Source organism: Ranitomeya variabilis, chromosome 7 (genome assembly GCF_051348905.1).
Source record: "Ranitomeya variabilis isolate aRanVar5 chromosome 7, aRanVar5.hap1, whole genome shotgun sequence".
In the NCBI taxonomy this organism is placed as follows: Eukaryota; Metazoa; Chordata; class Amphibia; order Anura; family Dendrobatidae; genus Ranitomeya; species Ranitomeya variabilis.
The window spans coordinates 130,599,404-130,618,232 of NC_135238.1; the positions used below are offsets into that span (position 1 = coordinate 130,599,404).

General features: G+C 44.2%; 1 protein-coding gene across 2 annotated transcripts in view; it reads right to left on the reverse strand.

Moving 5' to 3' along the window:
• Positions 1-18,829, reverse strand: part of CREB1 (cAMP responsive element binding protein 1) — a 162,121-nt gene that overhangs the window by 48,956 nt on the left and 94,336 nt on the right. For both annotated transcript variants that reach the window (XM_077275727.1, XM_077275728.1), the window contains one exon: positions 15,689-15,789. In XM_077275727.1, coding sequence (XP_077131842.1) covers positions 15,689-15,789 — 101 coding nt within the window. The remainder of the gene's footprint in view (positions 1-15,688; positions 15,790-18,829) is intronic.

The window sequence follows — 18,829 nt, forward strand, 5'->3', positions numbered from 1 at the left end:
CAAAGCTATCTGGGTCTAAGTAATGGTTCATGTAATTATGGATACAGATTATTTGCTTTGAAAAGTGATCAATAGGTCTATTTAGACTACTGATCTTTAGCACTTTGCACTTTTTTTGCGATTGTTTGTACATTTTTTTTCTAGCCTGGAATCTAGCTTTATATGTATAATGACTATTCCCTTTGTTCCATCATAATTGTATTTGCTGATATTTCACGTTATAGGACTATTTTATGTCCGCGGCAAGTTTGTATTTTTTCACTACAATTAGTTTGTATGGGTTTCATTAAATGGGGAATCGACTGTTATAATTATACCTCATTTCTTACATGCCATATACGAGATTCAATTTTCATTTTTGCCCATTGTTGCTTGTTTTTAATCGAGTTTCCTATTGTATGGATTTAATCCGCTGGTTCATCAATCTTATGTAATAAGAATTTTTCAATAAAATATTGTACATTTATTATCTTATGGATGCCTCGGTGTTTCTCCTTTTCATATGGAGAATTGTTGTAATTTAGTTGTTTTTGAGGTTAACATATACTTTTGTGGGATTTTGGTTATTCATGTTCACTATATGGAAAACTGTCCTAGCAATATGAGTCTCCAAGTTAGTACAATTATGCAGATACCAAACATGTATCTTTTTTATTATTATAATTTAAGTGGTAAAAAAAAAAATCGTGAGTTTGTAAAGAAAAAAAATATTCTTTTCTCGCCATTTTCAGACCCATAAACATTTAATTTTTCGTGATCTGGGGCTGGGTGAGGGCTTATTTTTTGTGCTCTGAGCTGATGTTTTTTGCTGATATTTTTGTGTAGATACGATGACAATCACCTTTTTTGCATGTTATTTCAATATTGGGGTGGCAAAAAAAATGGTGCTTTCATTTTTTTTTCTCATTATGCAGTTTACCGTTCAGATTAATTTATTTTATGTTTTAATAAATCAGACTTTTATGAACCCAGCAATACCATGAGTATTTTTATTTGTTTTATTTTTAAATGGGGCAAAAGTGGGTGATTTGAACTTGTGTTTTAGTTTTTTTTTTCATTTTACTGTACTTGTTAGTCCCTTTAGGGGACTTGAAGCTGCAATTGTATGATCACATGTGCTATACATGGCAGTGCATCGGCACTGCTATGCATTCAGAAGATGATCTATGAACACCAGCCACAGGCTGGCTTTCACAGGAGAGTTGTAATGACAGCCACAGGGTTCATCAGTAGGCCCTCAGCTTTCATGACCACCCATCGACGCCCTGCAATCATGTCACGGGCACATCGATGACGAGACCCCACCCCTCCAACAACCTACATTTAAGTTATGTCGTGAAGGGGTTAAGGTACAATGACTGTTTAAGGGAAATGCCCACCTCCACATGGACACTTTTGTCAAGTTTTGGTATGTCATATACTGCATACATTCAGACATGCTCTTTTCCCATCTATTAACCCCTTCCCGACATGTGACGGTATAGTACGTCACATGTCGGGACCCCCGCTTTGATGTGCGCTCCGGCGGTGAGCGCACATCAAAGTCGCGACATGTCAGCTGTTTTTTACAGCTGACATGTGCGCGCAATAGCGGCGGGTGAAATCGCGATCACCCGCCGCTATTAACTAGTTAAATGCCGCTGTCAAACTCAGACAGCGGCATTTAACTACCGCATCCGGCCGTGCGGCCGGATATGAGCGCATCGCCGACCCCCGTCACATGATCGGGGGTCGGCGATGTGTCAGGAAGGTAACCATAGAGGTCCTTGAGACCTCTATGGTTACTGATTGCCGGTGGCTGTGAGCGCCCCCCTGTGGTCGGCGCTCACAGCACACCTGCAAATCTGCTGTGTAGCAGCGATCTTATGATCACTGCTGCATAGCAGAGCCGATCGGGCTGTGCCTGCTTCTAGCCTCCCATGGAGGCTATAGAAGCATGGCAAAAGTAAAAAAAAAAAGTTTTTAAAAATGTGAAAAAAATAAAAAAAATATAAAAGTTTAAATCACCCCCCTTTCGCCCCAATCAAAATAAATCAATAAAAAAAAAAACCAACCTACACATATTTGGTATCGCCGCGTTCAGAATCGCCCGATCTATCAATAAAAAAAAAGCATTAACCTGATCGCTATATGGCGTAATGAGAAAAAAATTCGAAACGCCAGATTTACGTTTTTTTGGTCGCCACGACATTGCATTAAAATGCAATAACGGGCGATCAAAAGAACGTATCTACACCAAAATGCTATCATTAAAAACGCCAGCTCGGCACGCAAAAAATAAGCCCTCACCTGACCCCAGATCACGAAAAATGGAGACGCTACGAGTATCGGAAAATGGCGCAATTTTGTTTTGTTTTGTTTTTTGCAAAGTTTGGAATTTTTTTTCACCACTTAGGTGAAAAATAACCTAGTCATGTTAGGTGTCTATAAACTCGTAGTGACCTGGAGAATCATAATGGCAGGTCAGTTTTAGCATTTAGTGAACCTAGCAAAATAGGCAAGCAAAAAACAAGTGTGGGATTGCACTTTTTTTGCAATTTCACAGCACTTGGAATTTTTTTCCCGTTTTCTAGTACACGACATGCTAAAACCAATGATGTCGTTCAAAAGTACAACTCGTCCCGCAAAAAATAAGCCCTCACATGGCCAAATTGACGGAAAAATAAAAAAGTTATGGCTCTGGGAAGGAGGGTAGCGAAAAACGAAAATGGAAAAACGGAAAAAGCTCCGGGGGTGAAGGGGTTAAAAGTGTTCTTTTGTGCTAAACATTAGCTTGCAGGCGTACGCCTAACTTTAACATTGAGTACACAGGGACATGCGTTGTATGCGGATGCATCCGCGTGTCATTTAAACGTGCCTGCCGAACGCAACATGTTGCATTTTCTTGCGTTTGGCGGGCACGTCAAAAACACGCATGTGGACGCATCTGCATACAACGCATGTCCCTGCGTACCCAATGTTAAAGATAGGTACGCAGGACGCATGCGGAAGTAGGCAGAGCTTAAGGAAAGAGGTCCACAGCACCACGCTGCGGACTCAAACGTTAATGTGAACTTAGCCTTAGTGATATAATAAAATTGTAGGTTTATAGTCAATGCATTTCATAAATAAAATGGTTGTCCTGAAGAAGGAGACGGTGAACCCTGAAACACATTGACAAACCTACAATTTTATGATATCACTAATTGTGTCGCATTACGGAGAGCGCCGAAACAATTCCAATCCTATTAGTATTAACCTTGCAGCATGATACTCGCTAATCTTCCTCAGAACCGTCAGAATCATTATCATTAGTGGAAACACATACGCTATTCTGAAATCAGAAGGAATCTGAAGGGCATCTACTGCATGAGGACTTTCTCTTGGATTTAGTGAGCAGAATTTCTCCATCTTCCTGTTCTGTTTGTTCGCAACAGATCTACATCCGAGAGCCCCCACTGATCCACTATCTGCTGAAAAATCTTTGGATTCGGGACGTATTCCCCTTGCTTCAGTCAGTTTCCACTTAGGAAGTCTGCCCTGTCGTTCTCCTTCCCCTTTATATGTAACACCATTAAGGAGAGAAGGTGCTGCTCTGCAAGCAGGAAAAGGCCCTCTACTGCTTTCATCAGGGAGCGATATCTTGTTTCCCCTTGATGAGTGATACATGCCACTGTAGATCTATTGTCTGACATATGGTAATACGCGATTACCCTGGAGGTAAGGAACTTACTGCTTTCTCTACTGCGAACAGCTCCTTCATGTTCAAAGAATTTTTCCCCTCGTATACTGACAATGTCATGACTCTCTTGTCAGATTACCTGATGCCAGGGGCTCCTTCCCTGTCTCCAATGCTAAGTGCGCCCTAGCTATCCCTGCTCCCTGGATCACTTCTCAAGGTGAAGACGCAGGGGCCACGTATCTTGCTGAAATAATGAATCGGCCCTATATCTGCCACCCTCCCCCACCCAGGTAAGTGGAGAGTAATAGTGTATGTATATAAACAATCAAGGAGGGACGTACAGACATAAAGGAAAAATACCATTTACACAAATATGCACTCACAGACAACAGAGGGGAACAACAGGGAGAAAAGGAATGTAAACCAAATAGGAGAGGAAGGGGATTTGCAAACAGCCAAAAAGTACAAGCAATAGTCACAAAACAATATTCCAAACACCTCTACTAACAACCGACTCCTCCATTCCACACCAGGCAGTACAAGACTTAATACTGGCAATCCATATTCACAGTATATACTGGAAAGAGGAGTGGCCAATACTGCACAGCTGAGATCAAACAAACAGGACAGGTTCAGAAACTAAGCTGAACAGTTTAACCCGTGCTCCGCTAACAGAATACTGCACCATTTAATATGAAGGAGACACGGGTCTAATCAGTGTAGGAGTATGTGAAATCAGACACTGCGGTCTTCTGGACCCTTATCAAGAAAAGGGGGAAAAAAAATACCCTTTCTTTTTCTACCACTGGCACCTCACCCAAAACCATTTTTTTGAATAGACCTAAAGCGAAGTTCACACTGGGTGTTTTTTTGCGGTGTTTTGGTGCGTTTTTTTTTCATGTGTTTTTTCCATTCAATTCAATGGGTGGAAGACCCTGAAAGAAGTAACATTCTCTGTGCTCAAAATACTCAACAAAGCACAAAATACTGATGACAAAAAAAAACAACCAAGCTATGTGCAAGAGATTTCTAAAATCTCATAGACATAGCTTGCACTGTCAAATACAGCTGAAAAGTTTTTTCTAGAGAATATGAATGATAACACCAAAACTTTTTCTCCACTCATGGTTAGTGGTTGGGTGAAGCCATTTATTGTCAAACTACTGGGCTTCTTTTTTTAAATCGGAATGACAACCCAAAACATCCAAAAGAGCCTGATCAAAAGTTTACATAGACCATTTCTTAATACCGTGTATTGCCCCCTCTAACATCAATGACAGATTGAAGTCTTTTGTGGTAGTTGTGGATGAGGTTCTTTATTTTCTCAGATGGTAAAGCTTCTTGGCAAAAAGCCTCCAGTCCCTGTAAATTCCAGGGCTGTCTAGCATGAACTGCATGTTTGAGATCTCCTCAGAGTGGCTTAATGATATGGAGGTCAGGAGACTGAGATGGCTACTCCAGAACCTTCACTTTGTTCTGCTGTAGCCAATGACAGGTCGACTTGGACTAGTGTTTTGGATCGTTGTCATGTTGGAACATCCAAGAAAGTCCCATGAGCAGCTTCCAGGCTGATGAGTGTATTTGCCTCCAGTATTTACTGATAATGTGCTGCATTCAGCTTTCCTTGCATTTTGACCAATTTTCCTGTGCCTTTGTAGCTCACACATCCCCAAAACATCAGCGATCCACCTCTGTGCTTTACAGTAGGAATGGTATTCCTTTCATCATAGGCCTTGTTGACCTCTCTCCAAGTGTAACATTTATGGTTTATGGTTGTGACCAAAAAGTTAAATTTTGGTCTCATCACTCCAAATTACCATGTTCCAGAAGTTTTGAGGCTCGTATCTGTGCTGTTTTGCGTATTGTAGAAACTTTGTGGCATTTGCGCAGTAATGGCTTACTTCTGGCGACTTGTGTTGACAGTTGTGGACGACATTTTTGTTGGTCTGACAGTGGTTTTGTTTTTACAGAGCCCCTTATTTCCCAATTATTAATCACAGTTTGAACGCTGCTGACTGGCATTATCAATTCCTTGGATATCTTTTTCCATCCCTTTCCTGTTTCATTACAGTTCAACTACCTTTTCCCGTAGATCTGTTGACAATTCTTTTGCTTTCCCCATGACTCACAATCCAGAAACATCAGTGGCTGGATGAAAGATGCAAGAGTCTGTCTGGATCCCAGAAACTCACTCAGGTTTTATGCACACACTAATTACAAGCAGACAGGTAAGTCACAGGTGAGTGTGCATAAAAGCTGAGTGTGTGAGTGTGTTACCTTTAGTAGCCATTCAAACCCATTTGTGTCAACTCCTGTGCATGTTATCAGGCCAAAATCACCAGGGTATGTGAACTTTTGATCAGGGTCATTTGAATGATTTGGGTGGTCATTATTATTATTTATTTATATAGCCCCATTAATTCAATGGTGCTGTATATGTGAAAAGGGGTTACATACAGGGTTATAGATATCGTTAACAGTAAACAAATTTACAATGACAGACTGGTACAGAGGGCAGAGGACCCTGTCCTTGCGGACTTACATTCTTCGGGATAATGGGGAAGAGACAGGAGGTTGGTGTGCTGCAGCACTGGTGGTGGTGAGGTGGCTGCTCTGGTGGTGGTGAGGCGGCTGCTCGGGTGGTTGGTGAGGCGGCAGCTCGGGTGGTTGGTGAGGCGCCAGCTCGGGTGGTTGGTGAGGCGGCAGCTCGGGTGGTTGGTGAGGCGGCAGCTCGGGTGGTTGGTGAGGCGGCAGCTCGGGTGGTTGGTGAGGCGGCAGCTCGGGTGGTTGGTGAGGCGGCAGAATGGTTATTGCAGGATGTAAGCTTTCCTGAAGAGATTGGTTTTTAGGTTCCGTCTGAAGGATCCAAGGGTGGTGGATAATCGGGCGTGTTGAGGCGTGGAATTCCAGAGGATGGGGGATATTCGGAAGAAATCTTGGAGGCGGTTGTGTGAGGAACGAATAAGTGTGCAGGAGAGTAGGAGGATCGAAGATTACGTGAGGGAAGATATTGGGAGATTAGTTCAGAGGTATAGGAAGGGGACAGGTTGTGGATGGCTTTGTAGATCAGTGTTAGTAGTTTGAACTGGATTCGTTGGGGAATAGGGAGCCAGTGGAGGGATTTGCAGAGGGGTGAAGCAGGGGAGTAGCGAGGAGAGAGGTGGATTAGCCGAGCAGCAGAGTTGAGGACAGACTGGAGTGGTGCAAGGGAGTTAGCGGGGAGGCCACAGAGGAGGGTGTTGCAGTAATCGAGGAGGGAGATGATGAGGGCATGCACAAGAGTTTTGGTAGATTGTGGGCTGAGGAAGGGAAGGATTCTGGCAATATTTTTGAGTTGGAGGCGACAGGATGTGGCGAGAGTTCGGACGTGCGGTTTGAAGGACAGGGCAGAATCGAGAGTTACCCCGAGGCAGCGGATTTCAGGTGCGGGAGAGAGAGTGTGATGCCGTTTACCATCATAGATAGATCAGGTAGGGGGGATACGCGAGATGGGGGAAAGATGAGGAGTTTGGTTTTGTCTACATTGAGTTTTAGGAAGCGAGAGTTGAAGAAGGAGGATATGGCTGACAGACACTCCGGGATTCTGGACAGAAGAGAGGCGACATCTGAGCCAGAGAGGTAGATCCGGGTGTCGTCCGCATATAGGTGGTACTGGAAGCCATGGGACTTTATAATTTGTCCTAGGCCAAGGGTATAGATGGAAAAAGGTAGAGGCCCTAAGACAGAGCCTTGAGGGACTCCAACAGAGAGGGGGCGGGGTGAGAAGGTAGTGTGGGAGTGGGAAACGCTAAACGTGAGGTTGGAAAGGTATGAGGCAATCCAGGACAGGGCAAGGCCTTTGATGCCGAAGGAAGAAAGAATCTGTAGCAGTAGGCAGTGGTCGACTGTGTCGAAAGCAGAGGACAGGTTGAGAAGGAGGAGGATGGAGAACTGTCTGTTGGCTTTGGCTGTGAGTAAGTCATTAGTAATTTTGGTCACAGTAGTTTCGGTGGAGTGGTGGGGGCGGAAGCCAGATTGGAGGTTGTCAAGGAGAGAGTTAGATGAGAGGTGGGAGGAAAGTTGACCATGGACATCCTGCTCAATGAGTTTGGAAGCAAACGGGAGCAGTGATATGGGGAGATAGCTGGGCATAGCAGTTGGGTCAAGGTTAGCTTTTTTGAGGATTGGTACGATGGTGGCATGTTTGAAGGCAGAGGGGAAAGTACCAGAAGATAGCGATAGGTTGAAGAGATGGGGTAGGGCTGGAATGAGCGTGTTAGTGAGGTTGGGGAGCAGGTGGGAAGGGATTGGGTTAAGTGCACAGATTTTATGATTTAAAAAGAGAGAACACCGTAGTTTGACAATAAATGGCTTCACCCAACCACTAACCATGAGTGGAGAAAACGTTTTGGTGTTATCACTCATATTCTCTGAAAAAAGGCCAAGAAAGCAAAAATTCTGTTGGGGTATGTAAACTTTTGAGCACAACTGTATCGAAGTCCGAGGAAACGTCTAATGCACGCTTCTTTCCTTTCCTCATAAAAGACTTAAGGTAACCTTCAACTTTTGCCCTGATGACTGATTTAAGATTCACAAATTGCTTTTAGTATATAGATTGTACAGAGCTTTATCTGCCAATCAACTGGTAGCGGGATTCTACACAGTGCAAATTCTTAATTTTTCCTCTTTACACTAGCTATTTTAGGCCTTTGCTAGTGACAAAATAACAAGAAAGGGGCCTAATTAACAAGGTGAAAATTCACATAGATCACTCACCACCTGCTGTCACTTCAAGGGTAACGGAATCGGAGGTTGGTTTAGGATGCATGATTGATCCTCCCTGGAGGCAGAGGAATCTATAGTCACTCTGCTCCTCTGGCTGGGTCTGCTGTCAATCCTGCCATTTGAGTGACTGCCCCCAACTGCGTCCACGCTGCTGTAGCTGTCCCTGCTGCTGGTCTTCCATTGCACATACGAAGGTGAGCCGAAGAACAAGCGCTTTACCTGTGGTCAGACCCCATTTTGAGTGATTGACAACTACTGCGTCTCCTTCCTGTTCATGCCTCCTCTGGACAACCAGAAGCGTCCTCACTTCCTTGTCAAATGTCCCCCTGCAAGATACATCAGGAAGCACCATTTTCCAGCGCGCCCTGCTCTAATGACATCAGCGGAGAACGCCGCGTCATCAACTGCACTGTCTCCCAGCATGCCCCTCTTCCCGACGGCACCGGGCACGCCATCTCCCATTGCGCCCCACGCAGTCCAGGACAGTGTGGTAGCCAAACATACTGAAGGGAGGCTTTTAGTCACCGCGTCCTGCATGAGCCCCCACTGGAAGAGCGAACGGCACTTCCAATACCTTAAGCCGACACTACAAGCCCTCAGACATTCTTACAAGCGCCGGTACAGGTCTGGGTAAGCGATTTTTAACCCCTTCCCGACCTGTGACGCCACGTAGGCGTCATGAAAGTCGGTGCCAATCCGAACTGTGATGCCTATGTGGCGTCATGGAGAGATCGCGTCCCTGCAGATCGGGTGAAAGGGTTAACTCCAATTTCACCCGATCTGCAGGGGTAGGGGGAGTGGTACTTCAGCCCAGGGGAGGTGGCTTTGCCCCCACGTGGCTATGATTGCTCCGATTGGCTGTTGAAAGTGCAACAGCCAATCAGAGCAATTTGTAATATTTCACCTACAGTGGGGCAAAAAAGTATTTAGTCATTCAGCAATAGTGCAAGTTCCACCACTTAAAAAGATGAGAGGCGTCTGTAATTTACATCATAGTTAGACCTCAACTATGGGAGACAAACTGAGAAAAAAAATCCAGAAAATCACATTGTCTGTTTTTTTATCATTTTATTTGCATATTATGGTGGAAAATAAGTATTTGGTCAGAAACAAACAATCAAGATTTCTGGCTCTCACAGACCTGTAACAACTTCTTTAAGAGTCTCCTCTTTCCTCCACTCATTACCTGTAGTAATGGCACCTGTTTAAACTTGTTATCAGTATAAAAAGACACCTGTGCACACCCTCAAACAGTCTGACTCCAAACTCCACTATGGTGAAGACCAAAGAGCTGTCACAGGACACCAGAAACAAAATTGTAGCCCTGCACCAGGCTGGGAAGACTGAATCTGCAATAGCCAACCAGCTTGGAGTGAAGAAATCAACAGTGGGAGCAATAATTAGAAAATGGAAGACATTCAAGACCACTGATAATCTCCCTCGATCTGGGGCTCCACGCAAAATCCCACCCCGTGGGGTCAGAATGATCACAAGAACGGTGAGCAAAAATCCCAGAACCACGCGGGGGGACCTAGTGAATGAACTGCAGAGAGCTGGGACCAATGTAACAAGGCCTACCATAAGTAACACACTACGCCACCATGGACTCAGATCCTGCAGTGCCAGACGTGTCCCACTGCTTAAGCCAGTACATGTCCGGGCCCGTCTGAAGTTTGCTAGAGAGCATTTGGATGATCCAGAGGAGTTTTGGGAGAATGTCCTATAGTCTGATGAAACCAAACTGGAACGGTTTGGTAGAAACACAACTTGTCGTGTTTGGAGGGAAAAGAATACTGAGTTGCATCCATCAAACACCATACCTACTGTAAAGCATGGTGGTGGAAACATCATGCTTTGGGGCTGTTTCTCTGCAAAGGGGCCAGGACGACTGATCCGGGTACATGAAAGAATGAATGGGGCCATGTATCGTGAGATTTTGAGTGCAAACCTCCTTCCATCAGCAAGGGCATTGAAGATGAAACGTGGCTGGGTCTTTCAACATGACAATGATCCAAAGCACACCGCCAGGGCAACGAAGGAGTGGCTTCGTAAGAAGCTTTTCAAGGTCCTGGAGTGTCCTAGCCAGTCTCCAGATCTCAACCCTATAGAAAACCTTTGGAGGGAGTTGAAAGTCCGTGTTGCCAAGCGAAAAGCCAAAAACATCACTGCTCTAGAGGAGATCTGTATGGAGGAATGGGCCAACATACCAACAACAGTGTGTGGCAACCTTGTGAAGACTTACAGAAAACGTTTGACCTCTGTCATTGCCAACAAAGGATATATTACAAAGTATTGAGATGAAATTTTGTTTCTGACCAAATACTTATTTTCCACCATAATATGCAAATAAAATGATAAAAAAAACAGACAATGTGATTTTCTGGATTTTTTTTTCTCAGTTTGTCTCCCATAGTTGAGGTCTACCTATGATGTAAATTACAGACGCCTCTCATCTTTTTAAGTGGTGGAACTTGCACTATTGCTGAATGACTAAATACTTTTTTGCCCCACTGTATGAAAAGTGGTGAAATATTACAATCCAGCCATGGCCGATGCTGCAATATCATCGGCCATGGCTGGAAACCCTGATCTGCCCCCCCCCCCCGCCGACCAATCTCCTCCCCAGTCCTCATTTCTGCCCCGTACTGCGGTCCGCACCCCTCCGTCCTCCTGTCCGCTCCCCCGGTGCTCCGATCCACCCCCCCCGTGCTCCAATCTCCCCCCCCCCCTCATACTTACCGATCCTCCAGGTGTCTGTCCGTCTTCTTCATGGGTGCCGCCATCCTCCAAAATGGCGGGCGCATGCGCAGTGCGCCGGCAGATTCGTTCCAGGTACATTTTGATCACTGTGATAAAACCTATCACAGTGATCAAAATAAAAAGAAAATAGTAAATGAACCCCCACTTTATCACTCCCATAGGTAGGGATAATAATAAAATAAAGAAAATAGATTTTTTTTTTCTTCCCCCACTAGGGTTAGGGTTAGAACTAGAGTTTGGGTTAGAATTAGGTTATGTGCACACGGTGCGGATTTGGCTACGGATCTGCAGCGGATTGGCCGCTGCGGATTCGTAGCAGTTTTCCATCAGGTTTACAGTACCATGTAAACCTATGGAAAACCAAATCCGCTGTGCCCATGGTGCAGAAAATAACACGCGGAAATGCTGTGTTGTATTTTACGCAGCATGTCAATTCTTTGTGCGGATTCCGTTTTACACCTGTTCCTCAATAGTAATCTGCAGGTGAAATCCGCACAAAACACACTGGAAATCCACGGTAAATCCGCAGGTAAAACGCAGTGCCTTTTACCTGCGGATTTTTCAAAAATGGTGCGGAAAAATCTCACACGAATCCGCAATGTGGGCACATAGCCTTAGGGTTAGAGTTGGAATTAGAGTTAGGGTTGGAATTAGGGCTAGGGTTGGAAATAGGGTTAAGATTAGGCTTGTGGTTAGGGTTGTGGTTAGGGGTGTGTTAGGGTTAGGGTTGTGATTAGGGTTATATCTAGAGTTGGGATTAGGGTTTGGGGTGTGTTGGGGTTAGTGTTGGAGTTAGAATTGAGGGGTTTCCACTGTTTAGGCACATTAGGGGTCTCCAAACGCAACATGGCGCCACCATTGATTCCAGCCAATCTTGCGTTCAAAAAGTCAAATGGTGCTCCTTCCCTTCCGAGCCCCGACGTGCGCCCAAACAGTGGTTTACTCCCACATATGGGGTACCAACATACTCAGGACAAACTGGGCAACAATTATTGGGGTCCAATTTCTCCTGCTACCCTTGCGAAAATAAAAAATTGCTTGCTAAAACAATTTTTGAGGAATGAAAAATTATTTTTCATTTTCACGGCTCTGCGTCATAAACTTCTGTGAAGCACTTGGGGGTTCAAAGTGCTCACCACACATCTAGATAAGTTCCTTGGGGGGTCTAGTTTCCAAAATAGGGTCACTTCTGGGGGGTTTCTACTGTTTAGGCACATCAGGGGCTCTGCAAAAGCAACGTGACGCCCGCAGACCACTCCATCAAAGTCTGCATTTCAAAACGTCACTACTTCCCTTCCGAGCCCCGACGTGTGCCCAAACAGTGGTTTACCCTCACATATGGGGTATCAGTGTACTCAGGACAAACTAGGCAACAACTATTGGGGTCCAATTTCTCCTGTTACCCTTGGGAAAATAAAAAATTGCTTGCTAAAACATCATTTTTGAGGAAAGAAAAATGCTTTCTTATTTTCATGGCTCTGCGTTGTAAACTTCTGTAAAGCACTTGGGGGTTTAAAGTGGTCACCACACATCTAGATTAGTTCCATGGGAGGTCTAGTTTCCAAAATGGGGTCACATGTGGGGGAGCCCCAATGTTTAGGCACACAGGGGCTCTCCAAACGCGACATGGTGTCCGCTAACGATTAGAGCTAATTTTTCATTCAAAAAGTCAAATGGCGCTCCTTCCCTTCCGAGCCCTGCCGTGTGCTTAAACAGTGGTTTACCCCCACATGTGAGGTATCGGTGTACTCAGGAGAAATTGCCCAATAAATTTTAGGACCCATTTTATCCTGTTGCCCATGTGGAAATAAACAAATTGAGGCTAAAATAATTTTTTTTGTGAAAAAAAAGGTACTTTTTCATTTTTACGGATCAATTTGTGAAGCACCTGGGGGGTTCAAAGTGCTCACTATGCATCTAGATAAGTTCCTTGGGGGTCTAGTTTCCAAAATGGGGTCACTTGTGGGGGAGCTCCAATGTTTAGGCACACAGGGGCTCTCCAAACGCGACATGGTGTCCGCTAAAGATTGGAACCAATATTTAATTGAAATAGTCAAATGGCGCTCCTTCCCTTCCGAGCCCTGTTGTGCGCCCAAACAGTGGTTCCCCCCCCCCACATATGGGGTATCGGCGTACTCAGGACAAATTGTACAATAACTTTTGGGGTCCAGTTTCTCTTTTTACCCTTGGGAAAATAAAAGCATTGTTGCTAAAAGATAATTTTTGTGACTAAAAAGTTAAATGTTAATTTTTTCCTTCCATGTTGCTTCTGCTGCTGTGAAGCACCTGAAGGGTAATAAACTTCTTGAATGTGGTTTTGAGTACCTTGAGGGGTGCAGTTTTTAGAATGGTGTCACTTTTGGGTATTTTCAGCCATATAGACCCTTCAAACTGACTTCAAATGTGAGGTGGTCCCTAAAAAAAATGGTTTTGTAAATTTCCTTGTAAAAATGAGAGATCGCTGGTCAAATTTTAACCCTTATAACTTCCTAGCAAAAAAAAAAAAAATATTTCCAAAATTGTGCTGATTTTAAGTAGACATGTGGGTAATGTTATTTATTAACTATTTTGTGTCACATAACTCTCTCGTTTACCAGAATAAAATTCAAAATTAGAAAATTGCGAAATTTTCAAAATTTTAGCCAAATTTCCATTTTTTTCACAAATAAACGCAAAAATTATGGACCTAAATTTACCACTAACATGAAGCCCAATATGTCACGAAAAAACAATCTCAGCACCGCAAGAATCCGTTGAAGCGTTCCTGAGTTATTACCTCATAAAGGGACAATGGTCAGAATTGCAAAAAACGGCCAGGTCATTAAAGTCAAAATAGGCTGGGCCATGAAGGGGGGGTTAAACTGCCTTGCTTCAGCATAAGGTCCCCTATCAAGCACAGGAAACCAACTGATGAGGGGGAGCCCTTTTATTTCAGTAGGATTTCTGTCCTTGACGGGCAGATACCTCTGTCAGGTTTGCTGTCATGGGTGAAAGGAAAAAAGCCTTTACTTACATACAAAAATTGCAAGTCTTGTTTTGAGTTGGCCAAAAGACATGTGGGAGACTCCCTAATTGTATGGAATAAGGCGTTTAACTTTTTGGCCACCAAAGTAAATGCTATCTCTGGCGCAAAACAAATACAGCTCGTCACCCGAAGAACACCATCCCCACAGTAAAAATGGTGGTGTCAGCGTCATGCTGTGGGGACAGGTAAAATGGTCCGAGTCAAGAAGATGGATGGTGCAAAATACAAGGATATTCTTGAGAAAAACCTACTTCAGTCTCTGGGACTGGGACAGAGGTTCACCTTGCAACAAGACACTGTCCCAAAGAATACTGCAAAAGCAACAGTCGAGTGGTTTAAGGGGAAACGTGTAAATGTTTTGGAGTGGCCTAGTCAAAGCTCAGACCTTAATCCAATTGAGAATCTGTGGCCAGACTTGAAGATTGCTGTTCACCAGAGGAAACAATCTAACTTGAAGGGGGAGCAGTTTTGCCATGAGGTCTGGGCAAATATCCCAGTGGCAAGATGTGGAAAGCTCATAGAGACTTATATTCACGGTTGTCGGTATGTCCTTTACTGATGCAAACCCTAAAAAAATCCAGTGAAGTTCCACGTGGTGAGGTAGCAAAACACAAAAAATGCCAAGCCACTGTATTATTCGAGGTGGATGTGATGGACGGGAACTCATGTTCCCTACACAATATAATTCCTGTACATTTCTGGTTGGATTTTTAAGTGTTTTTAAAGTTTCTGTTTGTCCCATCTCCACTTACTTATTTTCAGACTATAAGACATATCAGACCATAAGACGCACCCCAAATTTTGGGGCGAATAACATTTAAAAAAAAAAAAAAAAAAAGAGGAAATCCTTCTTATAGTGCAAATTTAAGGTATCTTACAATGGGGGCAGCGGTGAAGCAGGGCCACAGGAGGCATGGTCCCTTCCTTAGCAAGCTGGCGGCAGCAAAAGTGGGGCAATGTCCCAGTGGTGCGATGCTGCGGGCCCTGGGTCGGAGAAGTGGGTGTCCCAGTGGAACTATGCTGCGGGCTCGGTGTCGGCGGTAATGCAGAGCGAACTGCATTGCTTTTCCACTGTCCATTTTCATGAAGTTGTGGTCCGCTGGAGGCGGCGTACATGCAGACTGGGATCTCAGTCTGGCCCAGATCTCAATCTGCACATGCCCGTCGTCTTCCTGGGCCACAGATTAAGGAGGATGGCCGCTGGAGGCGGCGCTTGCTCAGATTGAGATCTCGGCTGGACCTTTCAGTAAGATAGCTGCCGGGAAAACAATGCACTCCGCTCTGCATCACCACCGCCAACGGGCCTACAGCATCGCACAGCTTCTGCCGCCACCAGTTTCCTGAGGAAGGAACACTGCCTCTTGTGAACTCTCTCCACCACAGCCGCAACACCCTGGTAAGCTACTAGCTTATAATCTGTAAAATACCATATATGTATGATTTAATCAAAGTAAAATGTTATTTGGCAATTTTGATACCTGTATGATGGCCGCCGTGACAAAATTTCTCTGCGCTTCTGAGAATCTGTAACACTGTCTACTGATTCTTGAGAATCTTCACTTTCTGCAATGGTGGAAATCTAATCACAAAATAAAGGCAACAGGATTTAAATATGTATTGCATATGTTTTAGGTGCACACTCATGCTTTGTTCACATGTTTTTCAGCAAGTAAATGAAAGATTTAAACAATTATATGGGAAAGTCTGAGGCTTATGTTCGGAGACACACTTTAAACGTGCACACAAAATGTGAGTAGAAATGATTGAATCTGCCAAATTGCACGGATTTTACATGTAAGTTTGATTTGCAGCTAATTGAAAGTTCCGTATGCGGTGGGCTCTTTCCAGGCCTCAAAGAATAATAAACTTGTGATGTATTAAAATAGTAAAAAAAAAAAAAAAAAGAATAAATACTACTTACCTGTCCCGCCATCTGGTTCTCCGCGCCTCTCCTTTTGACCTTCACCCATCAAGCTCATCTTCTTCAATATAGACTGTTGCTTCCAGCTCAATAAAATCTCAGCTGTTACAGTGCACAGTGACGTATGAGGCCTGGTCAAGCCAGAAGCCATGGCACGGAGTGAAGATGCCAAACATGATGCACGTGCAATGTGGGAAGTGGACAAGAGGAAGCAGAAAGGGCAACATGGCTGACTGCTGGAACAAGGGAGTAGCGAGAGATATCTTTTCTGCCTGGTCCTCTTGCTTAATTTGTGCAGAGCAAATTTATATACCGTATACAGCTCTGGCAAAAATTAAGAGACCACTGCAAAATTTTCAGTTTCTCCGATTTTTCTCTTTATAGGTACCGTATATACTCGAGTATAAGCCGACCCCCTAATTTTGCCACAAAAAACTGAGAAACTTAATGACTCGAGTATAAGCCTAGGGTGGGAAATGCAGCAGCTACCGGTAAATGTCAAAAGTAAAAATAGATACCAATAAAAGTAAAATTAATTGAGACATCAGCAGGTTAAGTGTTTTTGAATATCCATATTGAATCAGGAGCCCCATATAATGCTCCATACAGTTTATAAGGCCCCATAAGATGCTCCATATTAAAATATGCCCCATATAATCCTGCATAAAGGTTAATAATGGCCCCATAAGATGCTCCATAGACACATTTGCCCAATATAATGCTGCACAAATATTGATTATGGCCCCATAAGATATTTGCCCCATATAGTGCTGCACAAACGTTATGGCCCCATAAGATGCTCCATACAGACACTTGCCCCATTTGCTGTTACTGCGATAAAAAAAAATTAAAAAAAAAATTACATACTCACCTCTCCGTCGCTCAGGCCCCCGGCACTTTCAATATCCACCTGACTTCGTTCCGGCGCCGCTCCATCTTCAGCGTCTTCTGCACTGACGTTCAGGCAGAGGGCGCACACTAACCACGTCATCGCACCCTCTGACCTGAGCGTCACTGCAGAAGACGGAGCGGCACCCAGAACGGGGAGCAGGTGAATATCGCGCAGCGCTGCGCTCCCCATTATACTCACCTGCTCCTGGCGCGCCGCAGCTTCTTCCTGTACTGAGCAGTCACCGTTACCGCTCATTACAGTAGTGAATATGCGGCTCCACCCCTATGGGAGGTGGAGATGCATATTCATTACTGTAATGAGCGGAACCATGTGATCGCTCAGTACAGGAAGAAGCTGCTGGCGCCGGCGAAAAGACGTGCAGGGACCGCACCAGGAGCAGGTGAGTATTATTAGTTATTAGACAGCCCCCGCCTCCCCCTCCCCTGCTGACCCCTGGGTATGACTAGAGTATAAACCGAGAGGGGGACTTTTAGCCCCCAAAAAATGGGCTGAAAATCTCGGCTTATACTCGACTATATACGGTAGATTTTTTGAGTAAAATGTACATTGTTGTTTTATTCTATAAACTACTGACAACATGTCTCCGAAATTTAAGGCTAAAAATGTATTTATTTGCAGCAAATGAGAAATCGACAAAACAATAAAAAAGAAACACTGCTTTCAGACCTCAAATAATGCAAAGAAAAGTTCTTATTCATGTAGAAACAACAACACTCATGTTTTAACTCAAGAAGAGTTCAGAAATCAATATTTGGTGGAATAACCATGATTTTTAATCACAGCTTTCATGCGTCTTGGCATGCTTTCCACCAGTCTTTCTCACTGCTTTTGGGTGACCTTATGCCACCCCTGGCAGAAAATGTAAGCAGTTCTTCTTTGTTTGATGGCTTGTGACTATCCATCATCCTCTTGATTACATTCCAGAAGTTTTCAATGGGGTTCAGGTCTGGAGATGGGGCTGGCCATGACAGGGTCTTGATGTGGTGCTCCTTCATCCACACATTGACCTAGCAGTGTGGCATGGGGCATTGTCTTGCTGGAAAAACTAGTCCTCAGAGTTGGGGAACATTGCCTAAACAAAAGGAAGCAAGTGATTTTCAAGGATAACCTTGTATGCGGCTTCATTCATACGTCCTTCGCAAAGATTAACCTGCCCAATTTCAGCCTTGCTGAAGCATCCCCAGAACATTAACGATCCTCCACCAAATTTCACAGTGGGTGCAAGACACTGTGGCTTGTACGCCTCTCCAGGTTTCCGTCTAACTATTAGAAGACCAGGTATTGGGCAAAGCTGAAAATTAGACTAATCAGAGAAGATTACCTTACTCCAGTCCTCTATGGTCCAATCCTTATGGTCTTTGGCAAACTTCAGCCTGGCACTCCTTTGCTTTTCATTGATGAAAGGCTTTTTTCTAGCTTTACATGACTTGAGGCCTGCCTCTAGGAGCCTGTTACAAACTATTCTTGTCGTGCACTTCACCCCCACTGCAATTTGCCATTCCTTTTGTAGGTCATCCTGCAGTTGCTGAGTGACATTCGAATAAGATGACAGTCAGCATGGTCAGTGGAGAGACGCTTTTGCCCTCTGCCGGTCTGTAGCTTTGTTGTCCCCAATGTTTGCTGCTTGACCTTGTTGTAATGGACTGTCGTCTTCAAAATTTTAAGGATGGAGGCAACTTGACACTCACTGTATCCCTCTGCTAGTAAAGTCAGAATTGAGCCTTTCCTCACTCAAGACTTTTCTTTTCAAGTCCTCTGACATGGTTAAAAGATATTTTTTTCATT